This window comes from Ochlerotatus camptorhynchus, unplaced genomic scaffold (genome assembly GCF_037179485.1).
Source record: "Ochlerotatus camptorhynchus isolate MF236.1 unplaced genomic scaffold, CSIRO-AGI_Acam_v1.1 ptg000577l, whole genome shotgun sequence".
Lineage (NCBI taxonomy): Eukaryota > Metazoa > Arthropoda > Insecta > Diptera > Culicidae > Ochlerotatus > Ochlerotatus camptorhynchus.
The window spans coordinates 748,725-767,808 of NW_027041058.1; the positions used below are offsets into that span (position 1 = coordinate 748,725).

At 41.8% G+C, this 19,084-nt stretch overlaps 1 protein-coding gene and 1 long non-coding RNA gene across 14 annotated transcripts in view; one reads left to right on the forward strand and one right to left on the reverse strand.

Annotated features, from left to right (window-relative positions):
- Window positions 1–19,084, forward strand: part of LOC135713752 (uncharacterized) — a 511,705-nt gene that overhangs the window by 245,130 nt on the left and 247,491 nt on the right. The gene's annotated exons all lie outside the window — the stretch shown is intronic.
- The window catches only part of Mef2 (myocyte enhancer factor 2), a 281,652-nt gene that overhangs the window by 7,263 nt on the left and 255,305 nt on the right, over window positions 1–19,084 (reverse strand). For 5 of the 13 annotated variants that reach the window (XM_065236929.1, XM_065236928.1, XM_065236924.1 and 2 more), the window contains 3 exons: window positions 9,819–9,970; window positions 9,530–9,747; window positions 9,000–9,349 (listed from right to left, as the gene is read on the reverse strand). In XM_065236929.1, coding sequence (XP_065093001.1) covers window positions 9,000–9,349; window positions 9,530–9,747; window positions 9,819–9,970 — 720 coding nt within the window. The remainder of the gene's footprint in view (window positions 1–8,999; window positions 9,350–9,529; window positions 9,748–9,818; window positions 9,971–19,084) is intronic. The other 8 variants (XM_065236934.1, XM_065236935.1, XM_065236936.1 and 5 more) reach the window with 5 other exon arrangements.

Consider the following 19,084-nt stretch of genomic DNA (forward strand, 5'->3'; position numbering starts at 1 on the left):
TGCGATTTGGACGGGGAGAGTGAAATTGTCAACTCCCTGTTGTTAACATCTCGTGGAAAAAGAGCAGGTTTTTCTCCACACTCATTGGGGTATCCTTCTGTCGGACGGCTCGTTTCTTGACCAATTGTATGATCATGTAACTGGAAGGAGATTCTCTATCATCCCGTGGTGGCGTACCTATCGATCCACCAAAACCGTTTTTGGTCCTTCATATAGTCACATGTTGAGGACAATCAGAGGTTATTATGCTTGATCAAATCAAACAGTGAGGAGCGCCCATTGCTATCGGACTTAGTTTCCGTGCTACAATGAGTGGTAGACAATTATCATACTTCATTATCATACAAAGAATGCAAATTTTCAACCTATTGGCGATGATTCATTTTTGTATCGTACCGTATCACAAATAAGCTGTAAGGTTTTTGAAACTGAAATGGTTATTACAAATTAGATCGTAAATTATGTTTAATCAAATTGATGAAAGTTAAGTGTCAATTAACTTGCATATTGCATCCCCAGATAATCAAAGATAGCATAAGAATGTGCACACTATATTGCATCAAGATAAGAACAATAAGACTATAAGAGCATTCCATCTTGTTGCAATTCAAGTTGCAATTAACGCAAAACTACGATCGGAATGCGATTTTCTCAACTGCTCTTTGAAAGATCGTAAATGGTTGACTATTTGTATAATAACAGATATGATTTTCATAGGATGTGGAGGAAGGTGTCGTGAAATCTAAACCAACTCAAGATCCAATCGTTAACATAGTCTGATGCTTTTCATCAACATCGAAATCTTTCCAAGTCCAAGTAGGCTTTTTGAAGCGTATAATTTATCATTGATATAGGGTTAACTACCCCATTTACGGCCTATTAAGCACAACCCGCACTTAGTCTTTCTTAATCTACCGCAGTTTAGCACCAAATGGAATGTTATTATTGCTGATGGCTTCCAAATTAATTTACCTTTGCGTACGTACCGTAAGATTTGATAAAGAGAAACCAATGGTTGAGATATTGTCAAAAGTCTAACACTGCTTCTTGACGCCAAACTCGGCCTACGGATTCTAAACTCGGCCTAACGCATTGAAACGCCAATGATTTCACTTCGGCCTATCGGATGAAGATAAAAATAGATTCGGTCGGAGCGCTTCTTTTGTTTTTGGAAATAATGGGTGCAAACCTTCATATCACGCGTTCTTATTGACTTCGTTCCCTATCTTATCAACTAAAGTGTCGTACCAAATGCATAATTGAATTGTTAACTCTGAAATCATAAATTTATTTGAAGTTTTCTGCTCGATAGGCCCAAAATGGGCGATTAGGCCGAAGTAGTTCTCTACCCTAATCCTCTGTACTTACGAGCAAGGAATGAAAAACATTTCCAAATGACAAAATGACAAGCGATCAACGAACCGAATGATAGCGCTATGTTAGAATTGGAAAGCAATAATGATATAATCTTCTTCATTTTTTTTTTCGAGACAAGCAGCCCATGCGACACAGCACACTCGGGGCGGTAGAAAGAAACGAGCAAATTCTTGGCAAGCTGCTTCACGAAGTAAAGCCGAAGATGATACACGTGTGTTAATGGGATTTTTTTTGTTATGTCTTTTCTCGATTCAGATCAAGCTATGTCCTCATCCGTGTATATTGCAACAAAGCAGGCAAGCAATATATCAATATCCTTCTATCACTCCGATCGAGCTATGTTACAGAGCGAGTTTGTCATGGCACGTGTTTGGATTCGCTGCTTACAAGTGATTATATGGTGTAGTGGATTCGTTCTGGTTTCTGGATACAAAGGTAGAGGTATGGAGACTAGCTGCAGGAATAGCTTTTCTGTTATACTGAAATCGGCAAAATCGTTATTGGAAAGCCAGTGTTTATGTATATGGCCTCCACTTTGGAACGTATATGGATCATTCCAGCTCAAGTGGGTACACCACCTGTGGTCGATGTCACCGATTTGAGCCAAACTTGGCCAAAACGCTTATTTTGGCATTCTGAACAAACGTCTTTTTTTGATTCTATGCTAAAGTGCCTAGATCCCTCTCGGCTACAACCCTGGATTTTCGAGATTTTTAAAAATTTCACCTTTCAGAAGAGATTACTCCACAACAAAATAAGCTATTCGTGATCTTAGAGCGTCAATTTGATCTCGAAATCCAGGGTTGTAGCCCAGAATGATCTAGGCACTTTAGAGTAAAATAAAAAAGGAGTTTGTTCAGAATGCTAAAATAAGCGTCTTGGCTAAGTTTGGCTCACAGCGGTGCCGGTGGTGTAGTGGTAAGCGTGATTACCTCTCACCCCAGCAGGCCTGGGTTCAATCCCAGTCGGCGCCGCCGGGATGTTCTGAGGCATAACATCTCTGATCACGCCTTCCTTCGGAAGGGAAGTAAAGCCGTTGGTCCCCGGTTCATGAGTTGATGGGTCGATAGTTAGGGTCCAGATGTGGGAGCTGCCTTCCTGGCGTCGGTAGCATTGGTGCTCAGCACGGAAAACAAGTTCGACAGAAAACAAATCCAAGGAAAAAAAAAAGTTTGGCTCAAATCGGTGACATCGACCAAAACTTTTTTTTAATTCTGTACCCACTTGAGCTGGAATGACCCATATAGCAAATCTGCGTTTCTTATAAGATTTCTTTGGTTAGTATATCACTGTGTATATCCGGTATATGTATATATATATAACTATACGGACCAAAATGTTGACTGGACCTTCACCTAACTCCTTAATGGATGATAGACTTGAAGTATTTCTTCAAATCTATAGGCCGAAGAGTGCCTCTTTAAATACTTTTGATTATTTTAATTGCTCTAGAAAAATTTGTGAATTCTCTAAAAATATCGTAAAACTTTATAGACTTTTGAATACAACGCAGGAAATTCCCTATTAATTTGATGATGTTTTATAACGAAAAAAAAATCATATATACCCCAAGGGGTAAGACAGCCACATTGACAAGGTGTGTACTCATTTTGCTAAATAAAATTCTCTGAGTATTGCAGGTTTTCCAGGACTATAACGGAAAATTTTCAGGTTTTTAGAGAAATCATGTTGTTTTAATACCGTATCTATTTGGGGTACAACAATAAATAAAGTGCCACAAACGTTTCTACTGAACTTAAGTACCAAGAACCGTTATAAAACACATATGAAGCTGTTAATCAAAATTATTAATAGTTTTCCTTATTACGTTGTTTTTCCTCAGAAATTTTACTACTATTGTGTCACTTTCACTTTCACTAATTCACTTTCACTATCACTTGAAGAAAACTATAACAGATACGTACTTCGTTGACTAATTGCAAACTTCTTCAGTGTCTAGTCATACACTTAAGTCTATGGCCCTTATTACCGATGTCACTTCACGGTGAAGTAACAACTTATCATTCACGGTGAAGTGATTCCCGTTTGATTTACACGGCAATCACTTCAACGTGAGTGACAACTGGTCACTCGTGACACTCGTAATATTTAAGGCCCTATGACTAGACACTGCAGAAGTTTGCAAGTAGTAAACGAAATACGTATCTGTTTTTTAAGTGATAGTGAAAGTAAACAGTGTAAGTGAATTAGTGGAAGTGAAAGTGAATTAGTGAAAGTGATACAATAGTTGTAGAATTAAAATGAAAAACAACGTAATAAGGCATACAATTATTCTACTAAAAAGCTCATCAATCAATTTAGAATTCAAAGTTGATGTTTAAAAATTTAAAGACGTACTTAAAAGTATATTCTTAGCAAAATCATGAAATTGTATCATTGATGTAAGTATAGATCGTTTCATTCTAGATTCTAGACTGAAAAAAAAACATTCACAGGCAATTTTACCTGTTTTATTTATGCTCTTATGAGTAGTTCCAGGCAAAAATACGATTAATTTATGAATCGACCTTCTTCGATTTGTATGAAACTTTGCGTAATTGTTTGTGATGGGCAATGATTCGCATTTTTGTGATATTTTACAAATGACATCCTTGACATGTGTTCAATATAATAGTAGCGCATGCCGATTTCCATACAAAATGGTCAACTTTGATCATGTGTAACTTTATTCTCTTAAGATCAATTGAACTGAAACGTTCGCCGAAGAACTACAAACATGTTCAATTTTACGATTAAAAAATACGAACTTTTTTGAAGCACCTGCCGGAAAGTGAGACACTAGGTAAAATTTGTTCCAAATAATAGCAGTACTAACAATTTGCATTTCAGCTCAATTTTGAGATTTTAAATTTTACATTCCTCAAAATTCTAACAATCCCCACCTAATTAACAAATGTACATAATAGTTAAAAATGTTTAATGTTAATGCTATTATTTTGAACAATTTTACCTGGTGTCTCACTTTCCGACAGGTGCTTCGAAAAATATTGTAATTTGTAGTCGTAAAATTGAACATATTCGTAGTTCTGTGGCGAACGTTTCAACTCAGTTGATCATAAGTTAACAAAGTTACATCATGTCAAAGTTGACCATTTTGTATGGAAATCAGCCTGCGCTGCTATTATATTGAACACAACTGTATGTCAAATGGCCATTACACCAAACGGCACTACGTCAAATGGGGTAGAGCCGTCATCTGACCGTTTTTAATCTGAACACTTTTTTATTTGAGTCCCCCTAATCTGCACGCCGTGCAAACTAAAACTGGCTCGTACGACATTTAGCTCATGGGGTGGAGTAAAGTGAAATGGAACATTGTGAAACAGAACGCAGAAACAAAGCATAACATCAAATAAGGCTACAGTAACCCCTCCGTATCGTCCATCCTTCACTGTTCCTCGGCTGCCCTTGCGCTGATTTTTGGAATGTGATTAGAGTCAATCATAAACTAGATATCTACAGAAAATCAGCTCAAATTATTGAAGGACAACCGAAAAATAACTGTAGGTAAACGGTACCACCCACCGCATATATGGAGTGGTTACTGTACCAGAAACCCGTCTTTATGATGCTCTAGGGTTACTTGAAGTTTAAATTAAAAATGAATCCCGTTAATATAAATGAAGCCGGCGTCCACGGTTTTCTCCTAAAAATCTATATTTGGAATTCCCTCGAATTCTACTCAGAATTTTCTTGGAGTTATCTCGTAAATTCCATGAAATGCTCTTCAAAATTCCCTACCAACTATTAATTGAGTTCTCGTAAAATGATTACAGAAAAAACTCTCCTAAGTATTCCTTTGAAATTAATCTCAAAACATTGAAATTTTCCTTAGAATTCTTTTGGAATACTCATTAGAACACCTTTGGAATTATTCTCCGAATTTTAATTAAATTCTTTTCAAAATACCCTTTGGGTTGGAATTCTACTCACAAGAACCTTGAAGCTCTCCTTAGAAATCCTTTAGAATTCTTCTCAAAATTCAGTCAGAACTCCATTGGAAGTCTCTTCAGAATTATCTTGGCATCCTCCTCAGTATGCTGTTGGAATTTTCCTTTGAACGAAATTTACTCAGGATTCTCTTGAGATTCTAGTCACAGCTACTTTGGAACCCTCCCTACGTTTTAATTCCTGGATTCTGGAGTTCCACAAAACTCATTTGAAAGGAATTATCTGATTTCACTTAAGGTTGCCTTAATAATTATCCTCTGAATTTTCATGAAATTATCCCTAAGAGTTTCTTGGAAGCAGGCATGGAAAATTATTTACATTCATTTACATTCATTTGCCTCTAACTTTTTTCATCAACGATTTTAAGTTTTAGGGGAAATGAATGTAATGTCGGCCTAAATGCCCCTAATTTGGGCCCAAACATAAATTCAGCAATCGACTAAGTTTTCAATAGCGGTCAAAATCATCCATCAGTACCGTCTCAATGACGCGTTCATCTAGATAAAATTGATAAATAGCAGATTTTTAGCGATGGTCCCAATCTTCGATCCATACACACTAAGATTTTTTTACAGGAGTCAGTATTTTTTTTACTGGGTTTTTGAATTGCTGAAAAAGTCGGTAAAAATTCAAATGACCGTTATCCGTAAGGAATTAATAAAATCGACTAATTTTATTTTATATCATTAAATGGGGATAACAGAACTAAGTATGTACAAGTTCAGAACAAATATTCTCATTAATAAATTTTCCACAGATTTTTAAACTTTTACCGAACAGTTCCGCAATTCAAAAACTCGGTAAAACCGTACTGACTCGATTATGTAGGCAAACATTAGAGCCATTTCCCTTATTTAATGTTTTTATTTTAAATAAAAAAAAAATAGCGAAATTTTTTAAAGAGTGATTTTTTTTTTCAAATAGTTCCAGATGTTCCCTACAACATTATCCAATGTACTAAACTGATTGGGCAAACATTTTTCGAGTAACAGTTTTTCTATATGCCGTTATCAAAATTAAAGATCGATTTAAAATGGTGATCTGAAGATGCAATATGGCATTTTAGTCATGAGATTCTGAAAATTTTCATAACACAGTTCCAATGTGAAGTCGCTAGGGTGCGTACCGGATAGGAGTGTCCACTGGACTGTCCGTGGCATCGATAATTGGTAGAAGTTTATTCATGACTTCTGAAATTAAAGCATTGATTTTTTTTTTTTTTTGAAAGCCCATTGCTCAGCAATTTATTGATTAATATTAAATCTATTGCACCGAATAAATCGTTAAAGTATAAAATTTCAAATAGCGCCAATAGATTTGAAATTTGTTTATAAATGGCTGAGCTATGATTTTACAAACATTGCAAGTTTGCCGTTACACATTTTACCGAAGGCATCGTGTTCCTCTTAACGAAATCCATGCGTCCTCTTAAAAAGATCCATACCTGGAGTTGACCCAATTGATCCAGAATTCCATAAGGATGAGTCGTAAGGCCCTAGATATAGCCCGTAACCATAGGGTCTTTATATTTAGCCAGAAAGCCCTTCAAAGTTAACGCATACGTCAGCCCATAAGGTGACTCCTAGGGCAACTGAGGTTAACCCATAAGTCCTCCGGAGTCGACCCTTCATGTCACTGAAGATAATTCAGTTGACTGCTGTAGTTATCCCGTACGACCATCGAAGTTCAGGGTTAGGAAGCTAATGTTAACCCATAATAGCCAGCAACTCAGGGCAAAGGGATTTGAGCCTAGAGACATGTTATTTGGAGTTGAAACCTTATCTACACACTTAGAAATGATTATTTTTACACGAGACGTAATTCAGCTTTGACGTAAATCATGGAACGTAAACAAATGTGGCATGTAAAATTAAGTGTCTTGAAACTGAAACATATGCAACTCGACGAAAAGTGTATTTGATTGAAATCTAGATAAACATCTCAAAAGGTTCTATCTGATATGATCGTTTCTTTTCATTGACTTTCTCTTTTGATAACCACGGCTATACAAACAGATTTCGTGCTATTTTTGCCACTTAGTTTGATAAAGAAGATTCTTATTGAGTACCCAAAACGTCAAACACAACAGGGTATGTTTTTGCAGCTGAGTTATTAATGAAAGAGAAAGTCGATGAAGAGAAACGATCAATGCAGATAGGACCTCTTGAAATGTTCATCTAGAAATGATTTTCTCGTCCTTTTCAATTGACTCTTATGTCAAAAGCGCCGCTTGCATGTGTCGGTCTCAGGGCACTGAAATTTACATGTCTTTTTCGTAGTGTGTAGGCTTAGGCTGTAAGGTCTTCGGAAATGACTCGTAAGGTCTATAAGGGCCTGTTCATAAACTACGTAGACAGTTTTTTGGGATTCTTGACCCCCCCCCCTCCCCCTGCGTAGACAATTGTCCATACAAGATTTTTTAAATTTGTATGGGCCCTGGATAGTTGTCAACCCCCCCCCCCCTAAACTGTCTACGTAGTTTATGAACAGCCCCTAAACTTTCGTCCCAACAGGCCTGCCTCCGCAGTCTGATCTGCAAAGTTAACCCGAAAGACCTCTGGAGTTTATTCATAAGATCTTTAAACTTTTCCCATAAGGTCTATAAGGTTAAACATTAATGGTCCTTGATGAAGCTTTAAAAGCTATGAAATTAACCTATATACTTTCTGAAGTAGACCAAATAAAGACCTGGAGTTGATGCTTAGTGCCAGTAAGGTTGATTCATACGTCCTCTGTATTTAACTAATAAGGTTTCCAGGCAACTTATAAGACAGAGTCAAGAGGTAGAAGTCAAAACATAACAATTGGCCCATTATTTGGATATTTGGAGTCGATAAGATCACTAGACATAGTCTACACCCGAGCAAAGCTGGAGATCAAATTGAAATTAAAATTTGCTGTTATGATGTAACTTATTTTGAATACTCCCATTGATCTCATTTTTTTACTTAACGGTTAACATAGCAAAAATGAGAGCAACATTTTACACTGTTGAATCAAACGGAAAACTAATCCTGCTATCAATGAAATCAGTTTGATTACTGATTTTGCATTCATAGTATTTAGCTGAATACGGGCCTGACGTAAATGGTTAGTATCCGTGCTTCTTACGTTGAAAAACTTGAGTTCAAATCCCACCCGGACCAGTCAAGAATGTCCTAAAATGGGTTGAACAAAACAATTAGACAATAATCGTTAGTTCAATTTTCAACAAGACGTTAACAGCACAGCTTGAAGTTAAGTTGCTGAAACACCTGAAAGAAATTTAAAGCACAATATGTAATCAGACTTATTTCGCGACAGTCAAAATCAAAATTGATTTGCTTTCATTTTGTTAACCGACTTTGCTCGGGCAAGGTCTCTGGCGTTGGAGAGCGTCTACGATCCATACAAATTAAAAAAATATATATATGGCAGACTGTCTACGCAAGAGGCAGCCCCTTGATATGTTATCTTCTTAAAATAAATAAGAAAAAAACCTTGCGAAATCCTTGGAGTGAATCATTTAACTCTGAAACACTTTGAAGACACTGTCGCTGTCGATGTTTATAAGCATGCAAATATAAAAGTGCTTCCAGAAATTCCAAATGCATTCCAACGTTCTTTCCAAAGGTTCTCTCCGCAACATCCCCGTCCCCGAGACAACTCACCTGGCGTCGGCGTCAGGTGCCCCGTCGACGAAGGCCTCGAATGTATCAGATGTGAATGGTTCAAACTGCTACCGAGCGTCACGGACGAATTACTGTGACCCACCGAGGCTGCCATCGACGTCACCGTGAGCTGATTGTTGTTGTTCTGGCCGCCATTTCCTCCGCCGTTATTTCCCCCGGGGCCACCTCCGCCACTGAGATTACTGTGATGGTGGTGGTGGGACGACGTTTGGTGTTCCCGCGGTGGCGAAATCGGTTCGGCCTTGATCTTCACCGACAGCGGCGAAGTCGACGGCGGGGGTGTACTATTCGGTACGGTCAGGTGAGGCAGACCGCTGCTGAAAAATATTCTGAGTAAGTGTGAGCAATTTTAATTTTGACACCAACTACCGAAAGAAATAAAAAAGAATATATAGAGAAAGAGAATAATGCAGGCATGTGGCGGAAGGATGGATGATGGGTAAGGGTTGGGTTAGGGTTCCAGCAGAAGTTAGAAAGCGGCCAAAAGCGTTCTACTGCGTTCTATCTACCTCGAGTGCTGTCCGAGTGAGTTCATGGCATTCTGCGCCGCGTGGGCATTGCTGGCTGCCGCACCCCACGATGCAATCATGCTCAGGTCGGAATTGATCGAGAAGTCCTGCGCCCCGAACGAACCGAGCGTGGTCGTGTAGTTCGATAGACCCGGAATGGGCGTCTGTAGAGCTACGACCGGGGTGTTCAGATTGGACGCCTGCTGCCGTGAGTGTTGCTACAAAGGAAAGATAACAGGGAGTTGATTATCGGGATTCCGGTCGTTGTTCGGAGTGGAAAGCTCGTTACCTCGTACGAAAGATCGTCGGTGTTGATGGTTGGGTTCATGGGCGTCGGTATCACCACCCGGAGGTTGGATGACCTCGCGTTCGCACTTCCCGGGGAACCTTGTTTGATCGCTTGATGTTGCACTAGAGTTGGGAAAATGAAAGGGAAAGAAGCTGCAATTTGCGGTTTCACTGGTCTTATTAAAATTGAATCTGCTGTGCTTTGTAAGTGGTGAGTTGACAACGTTTAAAATTCTGACGTGAAACCAAACTTGCAACAATAAAGTCAGTTAGTATAATGTTAATGAAAATCAAGAAATTCGTGGGTCTCCCTTGGGTCAGTCGATAAAGGGCATCTATAAAGCAAGACCATGCTGGGGCCGGCTTGGTTCGATTCCCGGTCCGGTCCGGTGATTGTGCCACATTTGACCTAATGCCGTTTGGCATAAGGCTGTTTGACCTAAAGTCGTTTGGCATAATGGTCATATTGCATAATATGTTAACATATTAACACACATATTCACTCTAAAAATCAAGAACAGTAAAACTCGAAAGAACTGCTCAAGTTTAAAAGAAGAAAATATCTTCACTGTTTTTTTTAATTAAATTTTTTGTACATTATGCCAAAGGGCATTATGCCTACCGACTTTATGATAAATGACCTACACCCATTTTTATCATCCCTTGAAATTTATTTTTTGGAAAAGATTTTAAGGAGTTCTGATAAGAATTCTAACATAATTCTGAGATGAAGCCTTAAGGAATTCCTTAAGTGTTCGGAAAATCATTCTCAAATCTACTTCACTAGGGAGACTCAATGAGAATAAATTCGCCTGTGAATGTCATTGCCACCCAAATGTCATTGATAAAAAATAAAAGTAATAATAATGAATAACATCAAAATGTAAAGTAACAATTTTTTTAAACGTGTATTTGAACGTGTAAACAATGCCATTCAATTGACTTGATCAACTCACTTGAATTGAAAAAAAGTTGAATCAGGCTCAACTTTTCAAACCAATTGAATTCAACTGAGTTGATCATTTCAGTGCTAACATTTGAAAACGGCGCAAAAGCCATTTGTAAACAAATGGTTTGTGGGCCCTTTACTCGCTACCCGAAGAACGCCCACGCAAACCAACAGCATCGTCAGGAAGGGGAAAATTTCCCCTACCCGATGTTGCTGTTGTGTCGCGTGGGTGTACTTCAAGTAGTGAGTAAAGGGCCCACAAACCATTTGTTTACAAATGGCTTTTGTGCCGTTTTCAAATGTTAGCACTGATTTGACTTGCCTAGTCTAAACCCAGCTTAAAGGACGAGACAATGAAAAAGCCAACATAAACATTCAGTCATCCACGAACAGGTGACTCACACCGCTTGCCTTCGTTCACACAGCTTATAATTAAGGCATTTTTCTATAGAAAATGTACGCTCAGTCATTCAAAACAAGGATTGGGTACCATCACGGGAGAATAAACGTGCTGACTGAGTGCTCTGCTGTCAGTGACTTGTTTACTTCCCAATCATTCAAACTCTCACGAGGACGTGAATGAATGATGAGGTCGATGGCTGTTCATATTCATATGAAAATCGCTCATTGAACCTGATTGTTTTGCGCTTTAAGCCTGAGAATAATTTTAAAAAATAGAAAAAAATTAAAAAGAAATTCATGGAAAATTTCCAAGACAATTCTAAGGGATTTCTGAAGATAATTTTGATGGTTTTCTTAGGTGAGTTTGACTATAGTTCAAAGAAAATATTGAGAAAAATTTCAAAGGGATCGAATACTAAAGGAAATGCCAAAGCTATTTCTAATGTTGCCGATCATAGTTCTCCCGGTTTCATATTAATATCTACATATGGTACCAGCCGTAAAAAAAGCATTGCAACGGAAAATCAGCAACAGAGGAATACGAACCGAGACCAACGGCAACGACCCCAGCGACGAAATAGGACTTGCGATTTTAAACTCGGCACGTGGAACTGTCGATCTCTCAATTTCATCGGGAGCACCCAAATACTCGCCAATCTACTGAAGGACCGCGGATTCGGCATCGTAGCGCTGCAGGAGGTGTGTTGGACAGGATCCATGGTGCGAACGTTCAGAGGTAATCTACCAGAGTTGCGGCAACACACGCGAGCTGGGCACAGCTTTCATCGTGATGGGCGAAATGCAGAAGCGCGTGATCGGTTGGTGGCCGATCGACGAAAGAATGTGCAGGTTGAGGATCAAGGGCCGATTCTTCAACTTTAGCATAATCAACGTGCACAGCCCTCACTCCGGAAGCACTGATGATGACAAGGACGCTTTTTACGCGCAGCTCGACCGCGAGTATGATCGCTGCCCAAGCCACGACGTCAAGATCATCATAGGAGACCTAAACGCTCAGGTAGGCCAGGAGGAGGAATTCAGACCGACGATTGGAAAGTTCAGCGCCCACCAGCTGACGAACGGGAACGGCCTACGACTCATCGATTTCGCCGCCTCCAAGAACATGGCCATACGTAGCACCTTCTTCCAACACCACCTCCCTTATCGTTACACCTGGAGATCACCACAGCAGACGGAATCACAAATCGACCACGTTCTGATTGATGGACGGCACTTCTCCGACATTATCGACGTCAGGACCTATCGTGGCGCTAACATCGACTCTGACCACTACCTGGTGATGGTCAAACTGCGCCCAAAACTTTCCGTCATCAACAATGTACGGTACCGACGCCCGCCACGGTACAACCTAGAGCGACTGAAGCAACCGGATGTCGCCTTAGCATACGCGCAGAATCTCGAGGCAGCGTTGCCAGAGGAGGGCGAGCTCGATGTGCCCCCTCTAGAGGACTGCTGGAGTACAGTAAAAGCAGCCATCACCGACGCAGCCGAGAGCACCATCGGGTACGTGGAAAGAAGTCGACGGAATGAATGGTTCGACGAGAAGTGCAGAGCGATTTTGGAGGAGAAGAACGCAGCGTGGGCGGTAATGCTGCAGCATGGAACCCGACAGAACGTGGAACGGTATAAACAGAAGCGGAAACAGCAGACCCGCATCTTTCGGGAGAAAAAACCGCCTGGAAGAAGCGGAGTGCGAGGAAATGGAACTTCTGTGCCGTTCCCAAGAAACACGGAAGTTCTACCAGAAGCTCAACGCATCCCGCAACGGCTTCGTGCCGCGAGCCGAAATGTGCAAGGATAAGGACGGGAGCCTCTTGACGGACGGACGTGAGGTCATTGAAAGGTGGAAGCAGCACTTCGATGCGCACCTGAATGGCGAGGAGAACGTAGGCACGGGAGACCAGCGCAATGGAGGAAACGACTACGTCAGTGCAGCAGAGAACAGAACTGATCCAACCCCCACGCTGAGGGAAGTTAAGGACTCCATTCAGCAGCTCAAAAACAACAAAGCAGCTGGTAAGGATGGTATCGCAGCCGAACTCATCAAGATGGGCCCAGAAAAGTTGGCCACCTGCCTGCACCGGATGATAGTCAGGATCTGGGAAACAGAACAGCTACCGGAGGAGTGGAAGGAGGGGATAATCTGCCCCATTCACAAGAAAGGCGACCATTTGGAATGTGAGAACTTCAGAGCGATCACCATTTTGAATGCCGCCTACAAAGTGCTATCCCAGATCATCTTCCGTCGTCTATCACCTAAAATGACCGAGTTCGTTGGAAGTTATCAAGCCGGCTTCATTGACGGCCGATCGACAACGGACCAGATCTTCACCGTACGGCAAATCCTCCAGAAATGCCGTGAATACCAGGTCCCAACGCATCATTTGTTCATCGACTTTAAGGCGGCATACGACGGTATCGACCGCACAGAGCTATGGAAAATTATGGACGAGAACGGCTTTCCTGGGAAGCTGATCAGACTGATCAAAGCAACGATGGACGGTGTGCAAAACTGCGTAAGGGTTTCGGGTGAATTATCCAGTTCATTCGAATCTCGCCGGGTACTGCGACAAGGTGACGGACTCTCATGCCTACTCTTCAACATTGCTCTAGAAGGTGTAATGCGACGAGCCGGGCTCAACAGCCGGGTACGATTTTCACGAAATCCGGTCAATTTGTGTGCTTTGCGGACGACATGGACATTATCGCAAGAACATTTGGAACGGTGGCAGAACTATACACCCGCTTGAAACACGAAGCAGCAAAGGTCGGACTGGTGGTGAGTGCGTCAAAAACAAAGTACATGCTAGTAGGCGGAACCGAACATGACAGGATTCGTCTAGGAAGTAATGTCACGATAGACGGGGATACTTTCGAGGTAGTGGAGGAATTCGTTTACCTTGGATCCTTAATGACGGCTGACAACAATGTGAGTCGTGAAATACGAAGGCGCATCATCAGTGGAAGTCGTGCCTACTACGGGCTCCAGAAGAAACTACGGTCAAAAAAGATTCACCCCCGCACCAAATGTACCATGTACAGAACGCTAATAAGACATGGGCTATGCTCGAGGAGGACCTGCAAGCACTCGGAGTTTTCGAGCGACGTGTGCTAAGGACGATCTTCGGCGGTGTGCAGAAGAACGGTGAGTGGCGGCGAAGAATGAACCACGAGCTTGCTGCACTCTACGGCGAACCCAGCATCCAGAAGGTGGCCAAAGCCGGAAGGATGCGGTGGGCAGGGCATGTTGCAAGAATGCCGGACAACAACCCTGCAAAGTTGGTGTTCGCTACTGATCCGGTTGGCACAAGAAGGCGTGGAGCGCAGAGAGCACGAAGGGCGGACCAGGTAGAGCGTGATCTAGCGAGCATTGGGCATGACCGAGGATGGAGAGCGGCAGCCGCAAACCGAGTATTGTGGCGTACTATTGTTGATTATGTCTTATCTTAAATGTGATGTTGTACAAATAAATGTATGTATGGTGAAAAGGAATACTCCAAAAGGCTTTAAGATTGCATCAAATTGCCAAATTGTGTTCAATAATTCAAATAAATTAGTAAACATAAGACAGATCCGAGTGGATCTCTGCATCGAATGATAAATTGAACTAGGAAATTTATTAAGAAAACCATGGAACGACATTGGAATCTCGGACTGAAAAGTTTGTCGAAGATTACATGAGAAAATTTCGAGATTTTGAGACTAGCTCAGTTTTTCACATTTTTGAATCTTTCGATAATTGGTTAAGATCTCAGATTAAAAAAAAAAATAATCGCTTGGGTCAAATTTTAAGATACTCTAGAGATATTTGTAAAAAAAACTGAGAAGATCGAGTTAAATTTTAGAAGTATTTTAAGAAAATTGTAAGGAGCAATAAAGGTAAATTCCAAGGTAGCTCTGATGAGACTATTACGAGAATTATGAGGAGAAGGCCAGGGAAATCAAAAGCAATTCAAAGAGATTTTTGAGCAAATTTCCAAAGAATTCTTAGTACAATTCCAAGAAGATTCAGGATAGGGTTCCAAGAGAAGAATTCTAAGGGAATAGAATTTCATGCGATTATCTGAAAAACTATGCATGGACTTCTGATGTGAATTCCAATTTGATTTTGGTAAAATAATATACGAAACCTCGGCTGAACGAGTGAACCACAAGCAGGAGAATTTTGAGAATATTTTCTACGTGATTATGATAAGAATTTTAAGAAAATTGCCATGTAAACTTTTATGGAATTCTTAGAAGATTTCCGAGGCAAGGAATGGAGCATTCACTAGATTCTGTGGCATGATAAGTTCTCAAGGTTTTTAAACTTACAAAGTTATACAAATTGCCGAATATAGGGCATCAAACAACTTTTGAGATATCGAAGTTAAACTCAAGTGTTTGAGGTTTTGGATTTTTGTTTAGGATATTCACTGCAGCAAGTCTTTGTAAATCGTTCACTTCATGCAGAAAAACATACTGTCATTGGTCGAAAGCTGTCGAAAGGTACAGTAGCAGTACCTCCCCTATCCGTGTCTCCTGGAGATCATGAAGTTGACAATGACAGGAGTACGTACAGTGGTAGAGGCAACAACAGCTGCAATTTCTAAAACTGACGACAAATACGTCAGTGTTTCCGTACATCGAAGGTACATGAGCAAATCGGCGGTCATACCCTTTTTGCCAGTGGTGGCGAATACTCGACCAGATTCGTACCTTCCTCAAAATTATCCTTTGCTCGCTTTCTACTTTCTAAAGCCTGTCCACGTAAAATTTCGGACACTTTTCTTTCAGTGTAGTTTTTGAAATATTTCACGAACAGCTGAAACGTTTCACTTATATGACAGTTCGTAGTACAACATGTTAATATTCTTGTTCAGTTTGGTAAAATGGCGTCGAATTAAGTGGAAGTACGCACAATGCAAAGGAATGCCGTTGCCGAGTGTTTCCGGACAAAGAAGCTTCCGTATTTGGTTTGGCAGGCCATATGTAGTTGCTGTCGGAAATCCCAAAAAGTGTCATCTCTACCGGCACTATCAACAAAGATGTGTGCGAGAAAGAATGTTTGCAAATGCGGTGGCTACCATTCATCAGAAGCCTCTTGTCACTATGCAAAATCCGTCCTGGAATGGTATGATGCACAAGAGGAAAAATACGTGCCAAAAACAGCCAATCTACCAAACTGTCCAGAACTTCGCCCAATAGAAAGGTACTGTGCTCTGGGTAAGCGGAAACTATTCGAAACAAAGAGGAAAGCAAATGGCATCAATGATTTCAAGAGGAGATGGAGGCACGCCGCCACTCAGACGATACTGAGACCAGGTGACTGGACCCAAATCTTGAGTAAGGCCGCTCATCGTCACATCCCAAAGGCCGGAGGGAGGGGAGGTATGAAAACTGTCCCTTGGTGGGGGACAGAAGTTCATACGGCGATTAGGGCTAGACGTAAATGTCTAAGGGCGCTGCGTAGGTTGCAGCTTGATGATCCTTCTAGGGCCGACAGATTGAGGGAGTTCCAACTCGCTCGATCTAAATCTAGAAGCGTAATCTTGCAGCGGGATACATGGTCTGCTTTCACCGCGGACGTATCGGAAACCACTAGCTGAGCTATGGCGAAAGGTAAAGTCTGTCGGTGGTAAGAATAGACATGTTGAGAGGGTGATTAAGTCGAATGGCGATTACACGAAAGACCCAGGACTTATCAGTGAGGCCTTTGCTGATCAATTCGTCAAGGTGTCGGCAAACAGCAATCACAGTGATGAGTTCCTGCGTGTAAAGTCATTGGCTGAGGGGGAGTACCGCTACTCCCGTGACAGGCAGTGTAGTCTTGTTAAAGACTATAACAGGGTATTCGTACTTGAAAAGCTCAACTGGGCCCTGCGCCGCTGCATTGGTAAGGCTGCGGGCCCTGACGACATTGGGTATCCCCTGCTTAGGAGAGTACCTCTTGTCGGCCGATTGGCTCTTCTTGACACTATGAACGAAGTCTGGCTTTCTGGCCAGATACCGGACGAGTGGAAAGAAGGGCTGGTTATTCCCATTCCCAAACCTGGGAAGGATAGAACCCAAACGGATGGTTATCGACCGATAACTCTGCTGAGCTGCATGGGAAAAACACTCGAGCGAATGGTTAATCGTCGTCTGTCAACTGAGCTGGAGAGGCAAGGACGGATCCACCCACAGCAACACGCATTTCGATGCGGCTATGGATCGTAGACGTTCTTCTCTGAGCTCGATCATTTGTTGGACAAGGCCTCGTCGGAAGATTTGCATGTAGATGTAGTCTCCCTCGATTTGTCCAAGACATATGATATGACATGGAAGCTTCCTATCTTGACTTTGCTCAAGAACTGGGACTTCCAAGGATGTATGTTTAACTACGTAGAAAACTTTCTACAGAACCGTAGGTTCCGAGTTTTGAACGCTGTCGCAACCTCTTCCTCGAGGTTGCTGGAGAATGGCATCCCGCAAGGGTCTGTCATATCGGTTACACTGTTTCTCATTGCCATGAACTCAGTGTTTGAACGCATTCCTAAGGAAGTATACATTATTTTGTACGCCGATAATATTACCCTCATCGTGTTAGGTAAATACGGTATGGTGGTTAGGCATAAAATGCAGGATCTGTCGTTGACTGGGCAGATAGTGTTGGGTTTGTGATTTCCCCCGAACGTCTGCTTTGGTCATCATCACAGACCGAGTCTGCCATTTCTTAGTATCGGTGAGCATGCGGTCAAGGCCGTGCGCGAAATGAAACTGCTTGGTGTGTCTATTGATAGCAAACTCCGATTTGTTAAGCACGCCAATTTGGTGAAGGATAACGTCAACAACAATTTAATTCCACTACCTTATTTGCTTATCCTTGACAGATACGCGTATTTCGTCTACAATGTGCAGACTTCTTCAGTGTCTTGTACTAATACTCGACTCAGTGGAATTAAATGGAAATTACTAATCCTTCTCTCTCTCTCTCTCTCTCTCTCTCTCTCTCTCATTTTTTTTCCTTTGGTTTGTTTTTTCCGTCGATCTTGTTTTCCGTGCTGAGCACCAATGCTACCGACGTGCCAGGAAGGCAGCTCCCACACCTGGACCCTACCTATCGACCCATCAACTCATGAACCGGGGACCAACGGCTTTACTTCCCATCCGAAGTAAGACGTGATCAGAGATGTTATGCCTCAGAACATCCCGGCGGCGCCGACTGGTATTGAACCCTGGCCTGCTGGGGTGAGAGGTAATCACGCTTACCACTACACCACCGGCGCCGTTAACTCTCTCTCTCTCATTATACAGGTATTCCACTAAGACGCCCACATTCATCAGGAGTCAACAACAAGTTGAATATCCTTCGTACCCTAAATGGTCGCTTCTCTGAAGCCTCTCGTAGTACATTGACCAAGGTTGCTAGGGCTCTGGTTGTCCCTAGCATCTTTTACGGAGCGGAATTATGGAGCAGGGGTGGTGTCTCCCTGCTCAAGATTCTGGAACCTCAGTACAATGAGGCGTACACAATTTGGAGTGTAGCGCTGAGGTCTTCACCAATAGCTTCCCTATTGGTGGAGAATGGAAAGGTATCTTTGGTGGATGTTGGTGGAAGGTTGTTAGAAAGGGATCCCATCCTCAATGACAGGCCCACAATTGCTAGGGTGAGAGGATGGTGGAGCAACTTGACGGGAGTAGATTTTCCCACGTTATCTCAGCGAGTTAGGCTGTGGCAAGCTTGCAGGCTAGCAAACGGGTCTCAGGCCGTTGTATTATCTGACTCTGCGAGTTGTCTTTCTGCCCTTGAGCATGGGCGGGTTGGACACCCGTGGTTGTTGGAGGTGCAACGGTACGCTAACATAGCCTTTGTATGGGTACCTGGGCACGCAGGTATACCAGGGAATGAGGCTGCTGATAAACTAGCTAACCAG